Source organism: Lepisma saccharinum, chromosome 2 (genome assembly GCF_977018435.1).
Source record: "Lepisma saccharinum chromosome 2, izLepSacc3.1, whole genome shotgun sequence".
In the NCBI taxonomy this organism is placed as follows: Eukaryota; Metazoa; Arthropoda; class Insecta; order Zygentoma; family Lepismatidae; genus Lepisma; species Lepisma saccharinum.
Window position 1 is genome coordinate 186,585,311 of NC_139230.1, and position 19,487 is coordinate 186,604,797.

The 19,487-nt window shown below is 37.4% G+C and overlaps 1 protein-coding gene across 2 annotated transcripts in view; it reads left to right on the forward strand.

Moving 5' to 3' along the window:
• Positions 1-19,487, forward strand: part of LOC145984234 (metalloendopeptidase OMA1, mitochondrial-like) — a 42,665-nt gene that overhangs the window by 12,201 nt on the left and 10,977 nt on the right. For both annotated transcript variants that reach the window (XR_014441291.1, XM_083117809.1), the window contains exons 3-5: positions 5,138-5,277; positions 7,929-8,096; positions 14,655-14,762. Coding sequence is in view for 1 of the 2 variants with exons in the window: in XM_083117809.1 (XP_082973935.1) it covers positions 5,138-5,277; positions 7,929-8,096; positions 14,655-14,762 (416 nt within the window). In the remaining variant the exon portion in view is untranslated. The remainder of the gene's footprint in view (positions 1-5,137; positions 5,278-7,928; positions 8,097-14,654; positions 14,763-19,487) is intronic.

The window sequence follows — 19,487 nt, forward strand, 5'->3', positions numbered from 1 at the left end:
CCTTTTTTGGTCGATAAGAGGTGCTTCTGTGCCACTTTGCCTTTTGGTCTCCGGATCATACTCAAAAATCCAGGTTCCGTCACTGGTTATTACACTGTCCAAAAGATTTGGATTGGTCTCCAAACGTTCCAACAGTTCACGACAAATCGTCACACGGTGTTCCTTCTAATCTGCGGCACCAACTTTGCGCACACCTTTCCATTTGCAAATCATTGGTCACAATTGAATGCACAGTGTATTTCAGTAAACTTAACTCCTGTGCTATCAAATGAACACTTAACTGGCGATGACTGTTCAGAAGTTCTCGCACTTTAGGATCGATGTCGGACGTCCAGTGTGTTGTTCGTCTTTGATGTCTTCCCGGCCATCTTTGAATTTTTTATGCCACTCAAAAACATGCATTCTGGACATGGCTTCATCCTTGTAAGCCTCAGGGATCATATCAGAAGTCTTCTTGACTCTCGACACGAGCACTAAATGCACTTTCACTTCAGGCGCAACCTACACACTCCCAAAGGCTCGGAAGCAACTGAGCTGGGTCTTCTAGCTCACGTGACATCCCACAACATCGAACCCAACCACAGCGACCACCCTCCACCCCTTCGCATTGGCCTTACAAAATCAATCCCGATACTTATTGGACAAACCCTGTATTGCTAAAATATCATGAAGATATATCACCAACATGATATATTTCACCAAATATCGTGATGATATATTGCCAAATTATCATGATGATATATCATCAAGTTGATATCGCCAACACTAGTATTTAGTATTATAATCTATGCATATCTTACAACAAGGCTGGTCAAGAAGTTAACCACATTCATCCTGTCAATCACAGTGGTATGTTCAGTTTATTGGCAGGTATGTTCAGTTTATTGTCCGATAGCTTGCTCTGATTAGTTAGAAAAAATGATAAAATAACTTGTGGTGCAGCAGCCCTCAAGACAGGGCCTACCCACTACCAGCGTCACTCCCATATGCTTCAGCAGAGGTGGGTGATCATTCAACCAGTTATGTGGAGATGTGTGGTCAGTTTGACTAACTTTTAGTCATTGTTGTAGGTTTCCATGACCATGTTATGCTACTCATTCATAACTTCTCATTTTCCTCATGATTTTGGTGCTCACCAGTCCCACACGCTGGCTGAAATCTCCGGAGAAAAATTGTTATGCTTCTTACCAGGACACTCGACAGTTATTTGTCATACTTTTGGAATAAAAATCTTGAAAAATAACATTCACTGCAGGACACTGCATCAAAATAATCATTTTGTAATTTGGTTTTCAGGGAGAAATGTCCCAAATTCAGATCAAGCCATGACATGTTTGTTTCCTTAAGAAAAACTAAAAAAGGGTGTCAATATGCATGTTGGTAATTATCGGGCATTGGTATTGTCAGCAATATCAGCTGATACTGATAGCGTATCGATTAATGTGTCCCACCCCTAGCGTATACATAAGTTTTTTTGGTTGCTTTCATTCAAATGAATCTTGTTCAATTCTGTCAGAATCCAGTTACCTGCTCTCATGCTCTACCTGTAGCTGCCCAGGTGTAAAAAGTGTTACTTTATAAGTTTAGTAATACAGTAGACTCACGATTAACCGAGGATCCGGGTTAACCGAGGGAGTGGTTGGAAAACATCGTGCTTCATAACGCACCCCCTGTTTGTTTACTAGTAAGTTGGAGTCAAGTCACCGTCTGTGCTGCACGTGTTTGTTACATTGTCGTTGTATCCGATTGTTACAGTAGTGTTTAAATCTGTGTAGGCCTATTCTAAGCTAGTAATGTACAAGGGTCGTTCAAGGTTGTCTGGAACTTTTATTTCTGCAGAGGAAATAGGTAGCAGAAGAAACACCAAACTATGTCAGTTTTTCAAAGTATTCTCCGTGCGCGGCGAGGCACCGTTGCCATCATTCTGGCAGCTCCCGAATTCCTTTGGCGTAGAAAGAACTTGGTTGTTGTCGTAGCCACTGGAGGACATCGCTCTGCAGTGCTTCGTCTGTCGTGAATTTCTTCCCTCCCAGATGGTCTTTAAGGGGTGCAAACAAATCATAATCACTGAGGGCTAAATCTGGACTGTAGGGGGAATGGGGCAGAACTTCCCAGCGCATGTCGGCCAGAGTTGTTGTTGTCACATTGGCCGTGTGAGGGCGGGCATTGTCATGGAGAAGAGTGACATTTCCAGACAACATCCCAGGTCTTTTCTTGCGAATGGACTTTTGTACAGCACCACTCAACAATGTGGAGTAATACTGGGCATTAATCATGCTCCCTTTGTCCAGAAAATCCACATGGATAACGCCCTTCATGTCCCAGAAGACACTTGCCATGATCTTTCCAGCGGACGGCAGCGTTTTGCTTTTCTTGGGGGGCGGGGAACCTTTATGCCGCCACTCCATGCTGTGTCTTTTGGTCTCTGGGGTTGAATTGTGCAACCATGTTTCATCACACGTGATGATGGATTGCAACGATTCATCACCTTCTGTTCGAAACCGATTCAGAAGCTGTTCACAGACTGTCCTGCGTGTCCACTTCTGATCAAATGTCAGCTGGCGGGGAACCCACCTTGCACAGATTTTTGCGGAAGCGTAAGTGGTCGTGAATGATTGTCTCAACACTCCCGACACTGATATTCACCTCGGCAGCAATATCCCGCACTGTTACTCACCGGTTCTCAAGAATCATTTGCTCAACACGTGCGATATTCACTGGTGTGACTGCAGTCGGGCGAATGTGTCCATGCGCTTCATTTGTCACCAGCTCCCGTCCTTCGCGAAACTGCTCACACCATTCGTACACTCTTGTCCACGACATCGTTTGTTCACCATACTGTGCTTGCAATCACCTGAAAATCTCAGCTGGTTTCACTTTCTCCTTCACGAGAAATTTGATTACACACCGCTGCTCCACAGCCACAAACACACTGCTTGCCGCCATGTTCGCTGCAACTGCTGCGCATGCACGAAATACGTCATGCCGGACGCTAGTTACTCGCGAAGGAATACATTACGTCACCCGCACGTTTCATCATGATCCGGCTATTCATCGATTTTTTACGTACGAAAATCCCGGTCAACCTTGAACGACCCTTGTAGTATGAGTGACAAACTGAAAAGGTGTGTGGTTTCTCTGAAAACAAAATTCAACACAATAAAAATATTGGATAAAGGCGAGTCTATTAAAAAGGTTTCTGCTGATTATGGAGTCGGGGAAGTGACTGTTGGAGATTGGAGAAGTAAGCGGAAGTACACTGAAAAGTGGGTGAGTGAAAGTGTGAGCGGGGGCAGTGGTTTAGCGTGGAAAACGATGAAGGAAGGTGAATATGAGCAGACGTCCGAAGCTTTATTTTTGTGGTTTTCACATCTGCAAGGCGCAGGAAGTCCAGTAAGTGGTCCTATGGTGCAAGCTAAGGCAATAGAATTTTTTTAAAAAAAAGTTTAAAGAAGAAGGTTTTACCGCGAGCGATGGATGGGTGGACAGATGTAAGAAGAGATACGGCATTATACAGCTCAACATTACTGGAGAAAAATTGTCAGCTAATTCATCTGAAATTGCTGAATTTCAATCAAAAATAAAAGAAGTTGTTTTGCTTGTCAGACTGACATCTGATCAAATCTTCAACTGTGATGAGACAGGGCTGAACTTCAGAATGCTTCCTAGCAAGACTTTGGCAGCAAAATCAGAAAAAAACTGCTCCTGGGTTCAAAAAGTGTAAGGAAAGAGTGACCATTTTAGCCTGTGATAACGCATCTGGCTCCCTTAAGTTAAGTAAGACCCCTCCTGATTGGAAAGTCATAAACCCAAGTGTGTTTAAAAACGTTAATGTCAATTGTCTTCCCACCATGTACAGAACTCAAAAAAGTGCGTGGATGGACAGCAAACTTTTTAATGACGTTTTTTCAAGGAATTCATTCCTGTGGTTGAGGTGTTTCTAATAAGAACAAAGGTTCCTAGAAAGTGGTATTGTTGTTGGACAATGTGCCTTCGCACCCGGACGCCAACGAACTTTGTAGCGGCAATATTAAAACCATGTTCTTGCCACCTACTGTGAACTCACTAATACAGCCCCTGGATCAATGGGTTCTTGAGACTATGAAAAGAAACTACCAGCAGAGGCTTCTTCACGTGTTGATTTCCAGATTGGATGAAGGGATGGGCGTAATGGAAGCTCTGAAAAAAATAACTTCTTCCCACGCTTTCGCAATCCAATATGAAATATCTTTAACAGTTAAGAACTCAACACTTCAAAGATCATAGAGAAAGGTGTTTGGCTTGGAGAAATCCAACAAAACTTTGCTGGGATCGAACAATGAAAATGTCTCTCAACTCATCCATCTAGCTAATGAGCTACCAGTGGAAACGCCAATCGAAAATGAAGACGTCCTTGAGTGGTGTAACCAAGATCAACAAATGGAGCTGACTGACGACGCTATTGTTGATATAGTCATCAATCCTGAAGAAAATTACGAGCAGCACAACACCGATGAGAGCACCCCGAAAATATCACATTCTGAGGGACTGAAGGTGATCGAAGCTGCTATAGCCTACATTGAACAGCAAGAAGAGTCTACGCCGCTTGATCTACTCTCCCTACAGCATTGGCGTTACATCGCGGCAGCAAAGAGAAGAAAGAGATTAGTCCAAAAAACTATGAAATACTTTTTGAAAAAGTAATCTTCTCATTTATGTTGTACTAGTAATAAATAATTACTATACAGTTTTAAGTGTTGTTTCGTCATTTACGACCTATTAGCACATTATCTCCGTATTATCCAAGTTTTTCCGTATCCGAGGTAGTCTCGGTGCCAATTAGCTCAGATAATCGCGAGTCTACAGTAATTGCAAAGTTAAATATATATACATGTATGTAATTCTGATTATATTTTTCTGATGTGCTTTGCAAAATGTTTTTGTTTATTTTATATTCAACAGCAATTTCTTAATAGGAACTTGGATGCGCATGTCATCTCATGAAGGAATTGCTTTTTTAAAGTTTCACTGAGTAGATTTTATATGCCAGTTGACTTTTCCTAGAGTCTCTATTTCATCAAATTTTGTGATGATGAGTAGATATCTTTGAAAGAAATTTAAAAATAGTTATTATTATTATTATTATTTTTTTTTTAAGGTGGATTTCTTGGCTTTGGGCTTGTGTCAATCATATGGTATCACTCACTGCTTGAGGAAGATTATTTGCATCATCGGGAGAGAATCATGCTTGTGAAAGATGAGCAGATGCTTGACTATGCACGAGCACAGGCTGATTCTGTAAGTAGTAACTTTAGAACAGAATGGTGTCTTTTTTTTCTTATGTATTGTGAGATTTGTTAGTGTTATGAATGTTTTTCATACATCTATATTCAGTAGAAATTTATATTTGCACACAATCTGAAATTCATACAAGCTATCCACATATTAGTAGAAATCAAAGTATAACCTGTCATTCGAGTTTGTCTGTGCTTCAGTATCTATTGTTCCGTGAACAAACATGACCACGCAAATGAAACCATGCCTCATCCGAAAAACTTATTAACTGTGGATCAACAATACCATGAACAGTATTCTGCAAAACCCAATTACAGAAATTTACACGACTTACGTTGTCAGATTGCCATAATTCTTGCACTATAGACACTGTACGGTTTTAATTTTAGTAGCTTAGTGGCTGTATGTGCTGATGATTTTGACACACCCACCTCCTGTGAAACACTGCGTAGAGGTTTGTTTGGAGAGCGTTCTAATGCTGCCCCAATTTCGTCGAGTTTTTCTTCGGTTAGAATCAGTCATTTTTGCTTAGGGGTTCTAAAATTTAATGATCCAGTTTCTCGTAATTTAAGGACATGACGTCTAGTCGTCTCATTACCTTGAGGTGAAACTCCAGGGAATTTCTGTGCAAATTGCCTACACACGTCTTGACACGAGTCTGTTTTCATGTAAGTGTCATACATAAAATTTCTTTGTTCTAATGTGAACTTTGCGGCTGGCATTTACACTTACACACAACACACACACACACACACTGCAATTACACAAAGAAGTAGCATGGCAAGTAACAAAAAACCACACTCCTTAACACAGTACAAAATTAACACACTCTTGGTTCAAGGTCAGTTTTCACTCCATTTGCAGCTCTGTCCAGGGCACCTGTAGTCACAAAGGAAAGAACAACTCAAGCTCGGAACTTTCAGATTGCTAACAATGCTCACGAAGACCATTGACTTTTAACGGTTTAGTCTGCAACGTAATCTGGATGCAGTGTTGCACATTCGAAACCTCCAAACGATACTGAGCAAAGAAAAATGCTTTCGAGGGTAACCTTAAGCGGGACGTTACTGGTTGAAACTGTCAGCATCTCTGCTAGGGCTGCCCACCAAACTTCTCCCGATCTCTCGGCCTTGCAAGGAAATGGACGCATGGTATATATTAGAGCCGAGCCAATAATGATGCCGATGTATTGCTATTTGAAAGTATTGGTTGGAATTTATTTACTGATCCCGGCTGATACTTTTCCAGCATTTTGGTCTCTTACAGGCTCCATAAAAAGGCTGCACGACACTTTTTCAGAGTCTACTTATCCTGAAAATTGTTCAAAATTCAGAGTTTATTTTAATTGTCCACCAGTGTTGCGTGAAAACTGAATTTTGTGGTAGAAAAGTTAATTTTATATTCTGATGTAATTCTTGAATATTTTAAAGCACAAATCTTGGTAAATTGAAACATGTAATTAGAGTGGAATAATTACACACAAACATTAATCATTATTTTGAACAACTTTTAATTATAACAATTTTCAAGCATCAGTATCAGTAGTTGTGGGAATCAGTGAGAGTATTGGCATTGGTTGAAAGTGGTAGCTCAACCCTAAATATAATTATAAATATAATGAAGGAACTAGGAAGTTAAGAATCTTTGTGCAAGCCACTACACAGTTCACATGACTTCTGGTTTACAGCAGCTGGTGAGAAAACCGTCAATTCTTCATGATGTTAGCTTTTTACCCACCTCCCATGGTTTTAGTTATCCTCCATTTCCTTCATGAAAAGTGGATGTGAAACCTAAGAATTTGAATATGATTTTTTTGTGGTGTGGTTTGTATTCTGCTTTTTAACAGGCAGAAATTCACATATCATCATTTAAATCTCACATTTGTAAATTTTGTTTATGTTGAACCTGTGTAATTTACAAAATAATATTAGTTGGTAAGTGTATTTGTTTGTGACAACAAAACCATAGACATGAATAAACATTATTGTTTGTGTTAAGTACTGTGTTCAAAGTGAGGCATTTGTAGAGGCACATATTTTTGGTAAAAAAAAAGCAAAATATCAGTACAAAAACAGAGTCAGTTTTGGGTCCAAAAGCGGTAAATAAAATAAAATTTTGCTGTTATAGCTGTAAGAAAGTGGTATATAAAATGACATTTTGGTTTTAAAAAATGTGAATATAATCCCAAATTTGATTTAAAAACTGCACTTACTACACAAAATAAACATATCCCTTCTAATAGAACATTTATGTCATTACCAGAATATTAAGTTTATTCCGGCATTAAGGGGTCCATTTTTGCTTCTCAAATATTTACGACAGAATTTATCAATTTTCTGTGAATTACATAAATCGCAGGATAATTCTGACTTCAGAAAGTGTCGCATTGGTAAATAAACTAAATTTTGTGTTCATTTTGCATTATTTTGTGACAAAACAGGGTAGGAAAATGCACTTTACACCTTTCAGAAACATGAAAAATTAACATTACAATGTGTTATTTCACATTTCGTGTTATCGTCAAAAACGAAATATGCATGCCTCTAGGCATTTGCTGTATTCTTCCTTCATTTCCCTATGATGTAGTAACTATAAGGCTGCTGCTCTTGCGAATACCTTCTGTTCTTATGTCAACATTTATCTCTCTGTTTCAGATTGCATATAAGTTCAAGGGAAAGATACTGCAACCTGGAAATGCACTGCGCATGAGGGTAGTTAGAGTTGCGTACAAGCTTATTGATGCTAATCGTGATATGATAAAGCCAAGGCGTTGGCGTTTTTATGTAATAGATTCTGATATGAAGAATGCGTTTATTTTGCCGGTAAGTACATTATTTAATACTGTAATAAATGTGTACTTATGTGTGTGTTGATTTATTCAAGTTAATTAGGGTTTATTTCTGACTACTATGAGTAGGGTGACCAGACACATAACTTCAAAAAAGAGGACAGAGCATGGCGACAAAGAAGGACAAAGTCATGGAAAAGAAGATGTCGCAAAAAATGGCAACACATTTGCCATTACTCATAATTTAATCAATATATAATAATCAAACCAACATTATACTCACAGATACTTTTCAGGTGATCTCTTTCAATAATTTCCTCTTACCTTTAAGCGAAGAAAGCAATCTCCTAATCTGTTATTTAACAAACTACAAAGAATACCTACAATTTGAAGCACAGAATATTACTCCTTTTCTAATTCTTGGATATTAGAATGAAATCTCCCCACAAGTTAATACAAATGTATCAAGTAAAATTCACTTTAACTTATTTCCAGAAACCAAATTAAAATTTTTATCTAATTTAGATTGGGTAGAGAAATATGATTTTAATGGCACAAACATTTCTAGCACTCTTTCAACAGCAGGGGAAAGTGACAGCCACACTTTACCTCATATTTGTTTCTTCCATCCTTTAAAAGCTGGATATTTTCTTGCAAGATAATTGTTGAATTTATACTTTTGCTTCGTTATTTCATGAAAGTAAATATTAATTAACAATCAAAATTCTCACAACGCGTTTCTGTATTGCGGATGTATAACTGACCGACCTCCAAGACAGAGTGGTTAGCACACCGTGCCACAACGCCAGCAATCCCGGATTCGATACCCGGCCTGGTCATGGGTGTTCTTTCTGAATATCCTTTCATCAAAATCATCATATCATCGTTCATCCTCATCTTCGTTGATTAGCCAAAAGTGGCAGAAAAGTAAAGCAAAATGAATCAAATCAATCAATCGAAAAGGAACTGCATATAGTACTAGTGTTCCAGCAGTCTCCGAGGGTGAAGCAATGAGTTTGAATAATACTAATGACACGGGTGCGAAATTTTTCCTATTTGCCATTTTTATGCCTTTGTAGTAAAACATAGGGCCTAAAGTTTAAGGTTTGTTTCATGGTGTTTCTAGTCTGAAAATGCATTTTTATAGTTCTTATAAATGCCTATTTTGAGTGTTAGTGCCTATTTTGCTTAATGGTGTCAAAAAATGTATATTCTGCAATTTTTTGCATACTTCAGTTTTCTTTACGTGTCTTTGTCTATCCCCACATTGAAAGATGTAAGGCTTTGTTGATGTTGTACTGAATAAAATCTGGTATTCGCCAGATTTGAGAGTCTCAACTGGAACATTGTTTTAATTATTTCTTTTGTTTCGATGGTAGAATTTTTTTTTCATCATTTGTTCAAATTCGCGTAGTTGTTAGCACAAGCTCTTTTTGTGAGAATTACTTTAACTGACGATTCCCGCAAATGTTAATTTCGATCAAAAGAAAAACGATTTGTTAACCTTTAGCACACTTTTATGTATAATCTGAAGTGCTAACACTGTATAACTGTGCATTGTAGGAAGAAAATTGAAATTAATTGACATTCAGTGCCTATTTTAATGTCGTTTTTAGGCTGCCTTTTCAGTGCCTTTTTGAGTGCCTATTTGACTGCCAAGGTTTTTAGTGCCTATAAAAAATCCATCCCCTACTAATGACTCAGTCGGGAAAGTGATTGTGTTCAGTTCCCAGATGCTAGGTGAGCATTGTTCGAATACTAACGTGCCCCAAGTCATAGGCTATGCCTTAAATGATGATCGTTATGTGTGGAAGGATTGTCAATGCAGCACATTTGCTATGGTCAATTCTATGCCCTTTCCAAAAAAAGGAGGACATTTAGTGATTTCTTGCCCGGACACCGGACAGACATCTAAAAAGGAGGACGTCTGGTCACCCTAACTATGAGCAGAGAAAATGTTGAGGTAGCTGTGAGTAAGACGAGGTTGTTCTGTAGCGTGTGCTTAATTTTTACTGCTATTACCACAATTGCCTTGTGTTCTGTGAATTTGCAAAACACTGTTTCATTGTATATAGTTTACTTTTACCCTGTCATTCTGAAACATCAGTAAATATCAAATATTTGAAAACTGTTGAAATTCACAGTATCTCCATAATTGGTTGTAAGTTGAGTCCCTTCGCTAGTTTCATCCAATAATCATGCATTTTCATAGTATTGGAAGTATCAGTTGTATTTATTTACAGATATGTGCTGATAGTTTTCTGACATTTTCACCTGTTGCATATCCACCAATGTCCTGCAAGCCATTTTCGTGGTGTTTAATTATCCTGGAAGTTATGCAAAATTTAAATTTACGTTTAGTGTTTTCCATCATTGTGGGGTAAAAATGGATTTTGTGTTTACATGCTAGTTGATGTAATTCTCGAATATTTTAAAGAGAGTTGATGCATTTAGTGTAATCACAGTTATATGTTTCGTGATTGTATGTTGTTCATGTTAGTACATATTTTTCATTTATGTTTAACATGGTATTTTGCTGGGACCTTAATGGCTGAATTTATTAAACAGGAAAACCTTGCTTGCACTTCCCTCCCTTGCTTGATGCCTTCGCTGTTTATTTCTTGTGATTTTGTGTATTTACATCGTAGATTTAGAACTGATTAGTGCAATACTACAAACTTTGGTGCATATTATGCATATTTAGCATGCACTTTTTGACCCAAAAAACTGTGCTTGTTATGTGGGGAATAATTCCGACAGCTAACATGAAACCAGGTACTTTTCAATATATCACTTATACATCAAAAGACGTAAATACAAATTATACCCATAAGTTTATCAATGTTTGCAGGAAAATACTGTAAACAAGTTCATTAAAAATCAGCAGGCATAAATACAAATGACACCCACGAGCTTGTCGACATTTGCAGGAAAATAACGTAAACAACTACATTAAAAATTGTTTCCGTGTTTTTCTTTTACCTTCCATCAGAATGTTTTGCCTCACCAAACATTCTGGCAGCAATCGAGTGTGCACATGGGATTCAAATCATCATTTTTTTTTCACAAGATATAATGGAAAATAACTTCCTCAAAAATCATTTCCGTGATAAGAAACTTGTCACGAATGAATGATAGCAATCACGAACAGATGCTAGAAATTCCTGGTCACTGCGTACTAACACGTATTATGGACAGGCATAAATACAAATTATGCCCAGGGATTTTTCAATGTTTGCAGGAAAACATCATAAACAACTTCCTTAAAAATGGTGTTTCTACCTTCTTTTTTATATTCTCGTGCATGTATTTTAGGTTATGCAGCCAGGTTGAATTTCTTTAGCAAATAATTTTTTAAAAAAAATAACGTGTATAAAAGTGAAATACTAACTGTTTCTCATAATTTTTTACCTTTTATTGGAACGTTTTGCATCCAAGGAAACCAAACAAGCATTGTGGCAGCAATCAAAAGCTAAACATAGAGAAGAAAGGGGGGAGGGGCTGCCTGAAAAGATATATTATTCTTTTTCTTTCTGTGTGTACCTAATTTTACAATTTTTTAATCTTTCAATAATACGTTTCTCTCACTTATATGTTTTCCCCCTTCTTTCCCTCATAAAATATATAATTGAGATTTCACTGTAATTAGAGTGGAATACATACACAGTAATATTAATCAATATTCTTAACAACTTTTAATTGGTACAATTTTCAAGCATTTATATCACTATCAGTGAGAATCAGTAAGAGTATGAGCATCAGTATGGATATCAGTTCAAAGCAGTATTGCCTCAGCCCCTTTAGGTATGATTAAATTTATGATACAGTATCATTAAATTTAGAAATAAAAATAAATGAGTAAAGTGTCATGTAGATAAATGTACTGATTTGCAGCAATTTGTAATTTTTTCAAAAACAGCTTAAAGTCTTTTGCCTGGATTCCTTATGATTTCAATTTCCATTCAAAAACAGCTTCTGTTCAAAAACTCTGCCATCTATCTATTTGCATTGTGCACTGTTACTATGACTCTCCCTCCTGCCCCCTGTTTTTTTCTGAATACACTGTGATGCAGTTTATTTGAGGTGTAAAAAGATGGTTATGCTTGCCCTGTTTCAAGAACTCTGGAAAAGTACTTTGTTCCATAAGCAAGTATGAAAAACCTGTTAACAAATCCAAGTAGCCCTCAGCATTTAAGTTTCCTTCGATGAAAAATTAATCAAACAATTGCTTTTCCCACACCACACCATTAACTTACCAGTGCCAGACTTCCAGCTGGGATCTGTCCAATGTTGGTTATCAGATGACAAGTAACGCATATTCTGTTTATTAACTTTGACATGAACATAAAAATTAACGTCGTCCCTGTGAAGGACTTTTCATTCCAAATGAAGCTTCAAACTGCAACTGAGACAACCATTTACAACATTCAACTCTTCAGCAAGCCTCCCCGATGGCATAGTGGTAACACCATCATCATCTTAGCAAAGGGTCCCAGGTTATATACCTGGTGGAGGCACATTGCACAGTGATTCAGATCCCACTTTAAACTGTAGGTCCAGTCCTGATTAGCCTCTGTGTGCATAAACTGGATTTAAAACCAGAATTCAAATTCAACTCTTCAGGGATGTTGCTGGTTAAAATCATGAGCAACGGTACGTGATCTTCTCTCCCCTAGAAGTCAGTATGATCTTGATGGGTTAATGACATGTTAGAGGGATTTTAATGCTTTTATCTGACACCGTGATAAGCAGAAAATTATTACAAGCTTGCATTCACAACTTTTTACTGGTTAAAGGTAAAGGTATGTCAAAAAACCTTCACCACTGCATTTCTCATGTAATTCTTGTCTGATTTATATATTTTATCACTCCCCATGAAACACACAACTATGGTTCCCCTTGGGCCTAACCTGTTTCTATCCTGATCAATTGTACCCTGTGAAACTCCTTTACATTTTCAATAATTAATCAAAAATACAAAACTTTTGTACTTACGTGTAGCACGTATCTATTATTTCAAACGACGTTTCGGGAACAACTGTCCCCTTCTTCAGGTTCTTTTTCTCGGCTACCAGAACCAAGTAGCATCTAGCAAGTTTTGTATTTTTGATTAATTATTGAAAATACAAATTAATCTATATAAAAGTGAGTAAGTCACACACATCATAAATTTTGAATCCTTTACGTTTTGTAGAGGGTGTAAAGTAGAGTTCGCTCAAAACTCAATCGAATCTCCCACACTCGAGCATGATTCGCTCGAATATATAGAATACCAAATATAATTTTAATCGTACAAATATATATGTAAAATCCATCCTGGTAGTTTCAGCCCACAATCGTCTGTTTCATTTTCATACATCGCTATGTATTGGCAACTTAGACTAGACTACATTTTATCATGGAGACAACGACTGTTTACTAAAGTTTCAATTTCACTGCATCTTTCATTTCATGAAGCATATTTGAAGGCCCACTACCACAGACAAATTACGGTTACACATGAACTACTGGGCCCAGAGTATACCAATTGTTTGCCTGTTCGAGCATTATTCGCTCAAGTGAAGAAGTTGCCAATTCCGCAAAGCCATCTAGCGTCATCCGTGCAAACTATTAGATGATCTAGCAAAAAAATCTCGATGCAGCACTCTAGTGTAAAGGTCTTTTGACTCACTCTGTCTATGGCTATTAGTATTACTTATACTGCAATGTTGAACACTCTGAATATATTCCTGTTATATGATATACAAGCAACAAATTTCATTTATAACTTGTGTATTCACACATAGTGCATTTTTTGGCATTCTATTTGAAATCTGCTGCTGTGTAAATATTATTTTGGATTTTATCCCCTTTCCAATTCTCACTTCCAATGCACTCCTCTGTTGGGATTTCCAGGAAAATGCAGTGCTCCATATGCCTGTTGGTAATACTATACTACTGCTTACAGAAACTCGCAAATCCTTGTTTCATCAAATAATACTGCAAAGAGATCAGCCACCTTATGCTGTGACAGCTGTTCTGAAAATTTCCTTGTATTGTTAAGCTAAAATCTGCACTAATTGAATTCCTTTTCTCAAATAAGTTCAGCTAATGATATTTTGAGGTTTCTTGAGTTTGGTTTTAAGTCCACTTTATGTGCAGGAAGGCTAATCTGGACTGGACCTATGGTTTAAAGTGGGAACCGAACCACTTGTGCCTCCACTGGGTATCAAACTTGGGACCCCTTGATTACAAGGCAACGACATTACTGCTGCAGCTAATGACATGATATTGTGGAATTTACCATAGTATATCATACATGGCCCTAAAATTACTGTGAACCTGAACCTGTGTATCTAATAACCAGGTAACACAATATGTAGTCATTTTCTTGAGAGGAATTATCTGTTTATGTATCAATTATTTATATCTGTATCAAATGAAAAATATGCAACAAGCTGCTCTGATTTTCCTCTTTATTTGTGATACTGACATTTTGTGGGTATTTTAATGAATCAATATGTTTATATGTGCCTAGTGTTGAATAAAGTGTGCAATTTTGATAATTCAATGAACATTTCATTAATGTCACATTTCTGTTTGTTTTTTGAAGGATGGAAGTCTGTTCATATTCACAGGCCTTTTCAAACTTATTGATAATGATGACCAATTGGGATTTATTTTGGGTCATGAGCTGGCACATGTCGTATTGTCTCATGCCGTAAGTTAAAAAATATTGTATTTAATTTTCTTGGAGTAGTTTTAGGATATTCTCTTGTTGAATGTGCTGACATTTAGTGATGCAGGAGGTAACTGTATTGATAATTGCAAGTGCTTAATTCAGAAAAAAGTACTGCTCAGCAAAGAAGAGAAAACCCTTATAAAACATGTGAACTAAAATCCACCCCCATTTGTTTCTGTCCTGGTGAACGGTAGCAGACGAGAATATGGGGGAAATTCTTATTTTCCTCTGCTCTCAAATGGCATGCTGTTGCCACGTTGCCTCACAGCTGTTCTCTGACAGATGGAATTCTGGCGGACCTGCCACAAAACACAATGTTCAGGGTGGAGCAGTCAGTGATTGAAGAAGAATGGATAGCATTCGTGACGATTCCAGATTTAAATAATTAATAATAATAAAATCTATTGTCATGGTTTTGATTCTTACTATGTGATATTAAATATTACCATCTAACAAACATTTTATCTTCAAGTTAATTATTAATTATAATTATATCCTTAGAGACAGTGGCGGTGATTGGGGGATCAGGCCAGATGCGCTAACTTAAGATAAATTTTGGGGCAAGGTTCGCATAAACAATATTTATGTAAATAAATAACTCATCAAATATACACACAGCTTACATTTTAAAAAGAAAGAATGATCTGAAGAGGTTTTCTCGAGCAATCTGCCAGGTGATTTCCGGATAGGCTTTTGAGAGCTAACGTCACTCTCATCTTCAGGGATTGAAGTGAATCCCTTAAGATGAGAGTGACGTTAGCTTGAAAGCTCGGAAGCCTATCCGGAAATCACCTGGCTGATTGCCCGAGAAAGCCTCTTTAATATTCACCCCCAGGAAAGCTTCAAGAATTATTAAAGAATGATTTTTTTTATAACCTTACCATTTACAGTGGAGTGCAACCCAAATCTGACTCATCACTAACATTCACCTGACTGTCATTATTGCACCATTTGTCAACCTCAGTGGCACTTCCACTCTCGCCTGAATCTGAATCCTCACTGCTCATGTGACTTTCATCCTCCGAGCAGTCTTCCATTACCAACTTGTCAACTTCTACTTCAATAATTCCATCCTGGACCCAATATTCCTCTTGTTTCCCCTTTACTTTTTTGCAAGACCTTATCCATTCTTCTTTGGGAAAGTTCTGAAATTCTTCTCTTGCAACTTCCACTACTCTGCCCAAATTACGATCCACATTTTGTGATGCAATACGACCCTTTATAATACCCCAAACATACTCAATAGGGTTTAGATCGCAATGATAAGGTGGAAGACGAAGTACGGGGTGGCTGTTTTCTGCTGCAAGAGTGTCTACCCGATATTGTGGGGGCATTTTGTTGGTTTTGATTAGCTGATATAATTCAACCTTTCGAAGGTTATCTGAAAATTCAATTGAATTGTCTTTCAACCAGTCCTGCATTGCAGCTTTAGTGCTACCTAATGCTGTTGGAGGCAATATTCGGTAACAATTGACTTTCAAACCATCGTTCAAAATTTTCAGCATTCATTTTCCCATGATAATCTCCGGTTTTCTGTTTAGCTTTGAACATAAGTAGACAGTTTGGTACGAAACCGTTTTCACTCCCAGTGTGAAGGATGATCACCCTTCTTCCAGCACTGGTATTTGATGAAGAACCATGTACACTGCCTTCACCCTGCCAACACTTTTTCACCATGTAGTTCTCATGGATCCATGTTTCATCTAAGTATATAACTGGCCTTTTGACGTAACTCTTCTCATTTCGCCACAATGCCCTCAGAAAACTTGTTCGATTGGACACGATGCCACTCCTTTCCACCAAAGCACTTCTCATGTTTTTGCACTTTCGGAAACAAAATCCTAAATCATTGCAAATAATGTTGCGAAGGGTTTCACGACTACCCCAAAAATTAATTTCTTTCTTTAATTTCGAAAGCACTTTTTTTACTGTTGGCACTTCATGTTCAATCGTATAAAACTTACCAATAGTTCTTCGAATCAAACACTTGTCAAAGTCGTCTACAACAATTCTACACTTTTCGGCAGACCTGTGCTCACCTGGTGTCGTAAATTTCCCCCCGGAATTTCCTTCCTTTCTAATTTTCTTTATGAAAGTGTCCGACATTCGAACTGCAGCCGCCGCATGCTTTGTAGCTTGATTGACCGGAAACAAGTAACATCCTTCTCTCGCTTCGTTGTCAAAAAATTTAACAACATTCGAAATCACCTCTCTTCTCTCACTATGTATGATTTTGCCCTTCATTTCGGTACTAACAACAGATGCACTCAAACTCAATGATCTTTTGTTCATGTAAGTTTGGCAACATTGAAAGGGTGTCAGAAATCGAGCAGTCCTTGCTACCCCTCATCTCCCACCCGACCCCACCCTCAAACAAACAAGTTGCTCACAGGACAGCAGCACCAGAGAGACTTTCTCATCTTTGCTGAGCAGTACATGTGCTGTAAAACATCCCAGGTATGTATGTGTATAGTTTTCATTTTTCCTTTCTGTCACAAAACGTTTGAACATTATAACATGTTATATAATTTTCTTCTTTGAACCACAAGGAAATTGTGGTTTATATATTGAGTGATATTTGCTGTTTCTTTCCATTTTTGTTTTTCCACTCTTCTGGTTCCATCCCTTTTTTATAAATTATATGTGGGTGTGTGTGCAGTTAATATAAATTTTGATAAAAATTTTCATTTTTACCCAAAGCACCAAGAGTCTTCTTCAGGGCAAGAAAATTAAAACTAAAAACAGGCAAATGTATGCAGAGAAAGTTACTCACTTTTACACAAAACTATGCTTTCTTGTTATTAATGTCAGTGGCCACTGCCACTATCATCATTGGAACTTGCTGCACTGTTGTCATCTGCCTACCTGCGCCTATGTCATCTGCCAAAGAATGCCAATCAACAATGTGTTCAAATGAGGATGGTGGCAGTGGCCACTGAAATGAACCTTCAGTTGACTGGAACCTGTGCCACATATACAGCCTCTAATATAGCCATTATTCATAGCTAAATTTCCTTTTCCATAATCGTCACTCATCTTCATCATTGTAATTAGTCAAAAGTTGCAGAAAATTGAAGTAAATTTTATATTGAAATACGAAAACAACTTGCATGCAAGACACTGAATGATATCCCAGTCCTTGACACATTTGAGGTCACAATGAATGTAGCAACACAGAACATGTGAGCATGAGTGGAGGAGGGCAAGCATGAGGATAAAACAAATGACTGTCACCTTTAGTTTGTATGTTTCCCAGGGTCTTTCTCATCTTGGTAGAACTATGGGGACCAAGACACAAAAATGAAGAATGGGGGAAAATTTTATAACATTTTTTTCTATTGCAACCATGAAGTTTGTATGTGTAAAGCAGTAAAATGTAAAATCTAATTACCACTGAATCTGTGGTATTATCAATATCCTCATCATTTTTCCTTATATGCCTGCATGTGTGTGAATTTGACTCCTGTTTCATTATAATTTGAAATGATCATTGGTAGTTAGCTGTATTCTAACCCCAAGTTTGACTTAGAATGACAAATGTGATGAGAGTGCTGTGGTGATTTGTGATAACCTAATAAGTACTTATAGTACAGACTAGGGATGTGACGAAGCTGAAAATTTACCGATGTACTCACCGATAATTTTTGGAACCGATACCGATGCCAATATTTAACCGATTCCGATACATAAGATTATTAAACAGAAATGGGATGTTATTTTCAGCATGACAAAAATAAATTTGCTATGTACATTTCTATTGCATATCATATGTATATACATATATATTCTCAAGAGATGCGAATGTACATTTGCATCTACAAAATGTTATGTGAGCCTTTAAGAAGAGCATGGATTCTCAAGAGATTAAACATTAGTACACAAGCAGTTCTTTGAAATGCAAAATGAATTCCTGTTCTGCCAGATTCAACTTCAGAAACACGAGATTTGGAAGCACTTCAGGAAGTAACCTACTTCTTCTCTTATCTCAAATCTGTTCAGCAACACTGAACACTCAATCACTGAATACTGATGCAGCAGGTATGCCCAAGTATTTTCTCAGGACTTGCTTCAGGTTTGAATACTCACTTTTGAATTTCCAATACAACAGCAGAACATGGTTACTGTTTTATTTCCGATTTATAGTTAGGTTGATCCTCTGAATGAGTTTGCAATAATTTTATTACAAAAACTCTACAATAATGAAGAATCATAACCAAATTTACAATAAATCTTACAAAACTAGAATATAAAACTTATTAGAAGGTAAAAACTCTAGTATAATCTGTACCGGTTTAAATATCGGATTTTTGCCGATTCCGATACCGATGCCGATGTGTCAATTTTGGCCGATTTTCATACATCTGCAATCGGCTTCGGCACATCCCTAGTACAGACCTATATTCAATATGGTGCCGTGTGTTAATTGAAAAAAATATTTACATCGATTATGGTAAAGTTGGGTAAGAAGGCCACCAAAATAATATTATTCAAGTTTGATTTAATATTACACTTGATGACATGAGACAAACACTAACTAGAATTTTATTTGTACATTCTCCCTACATTTTCTTTTCGACTACTGTGAAATTTCTGACCTATTTATAACATTAACTATTTGAAGAAATTATTTTTCAAAGTTAGGGTGGCCACTTTCTCCACCATGTGCCACCCCTTCCTCCTATACATTTTAGAGAAATACATTCC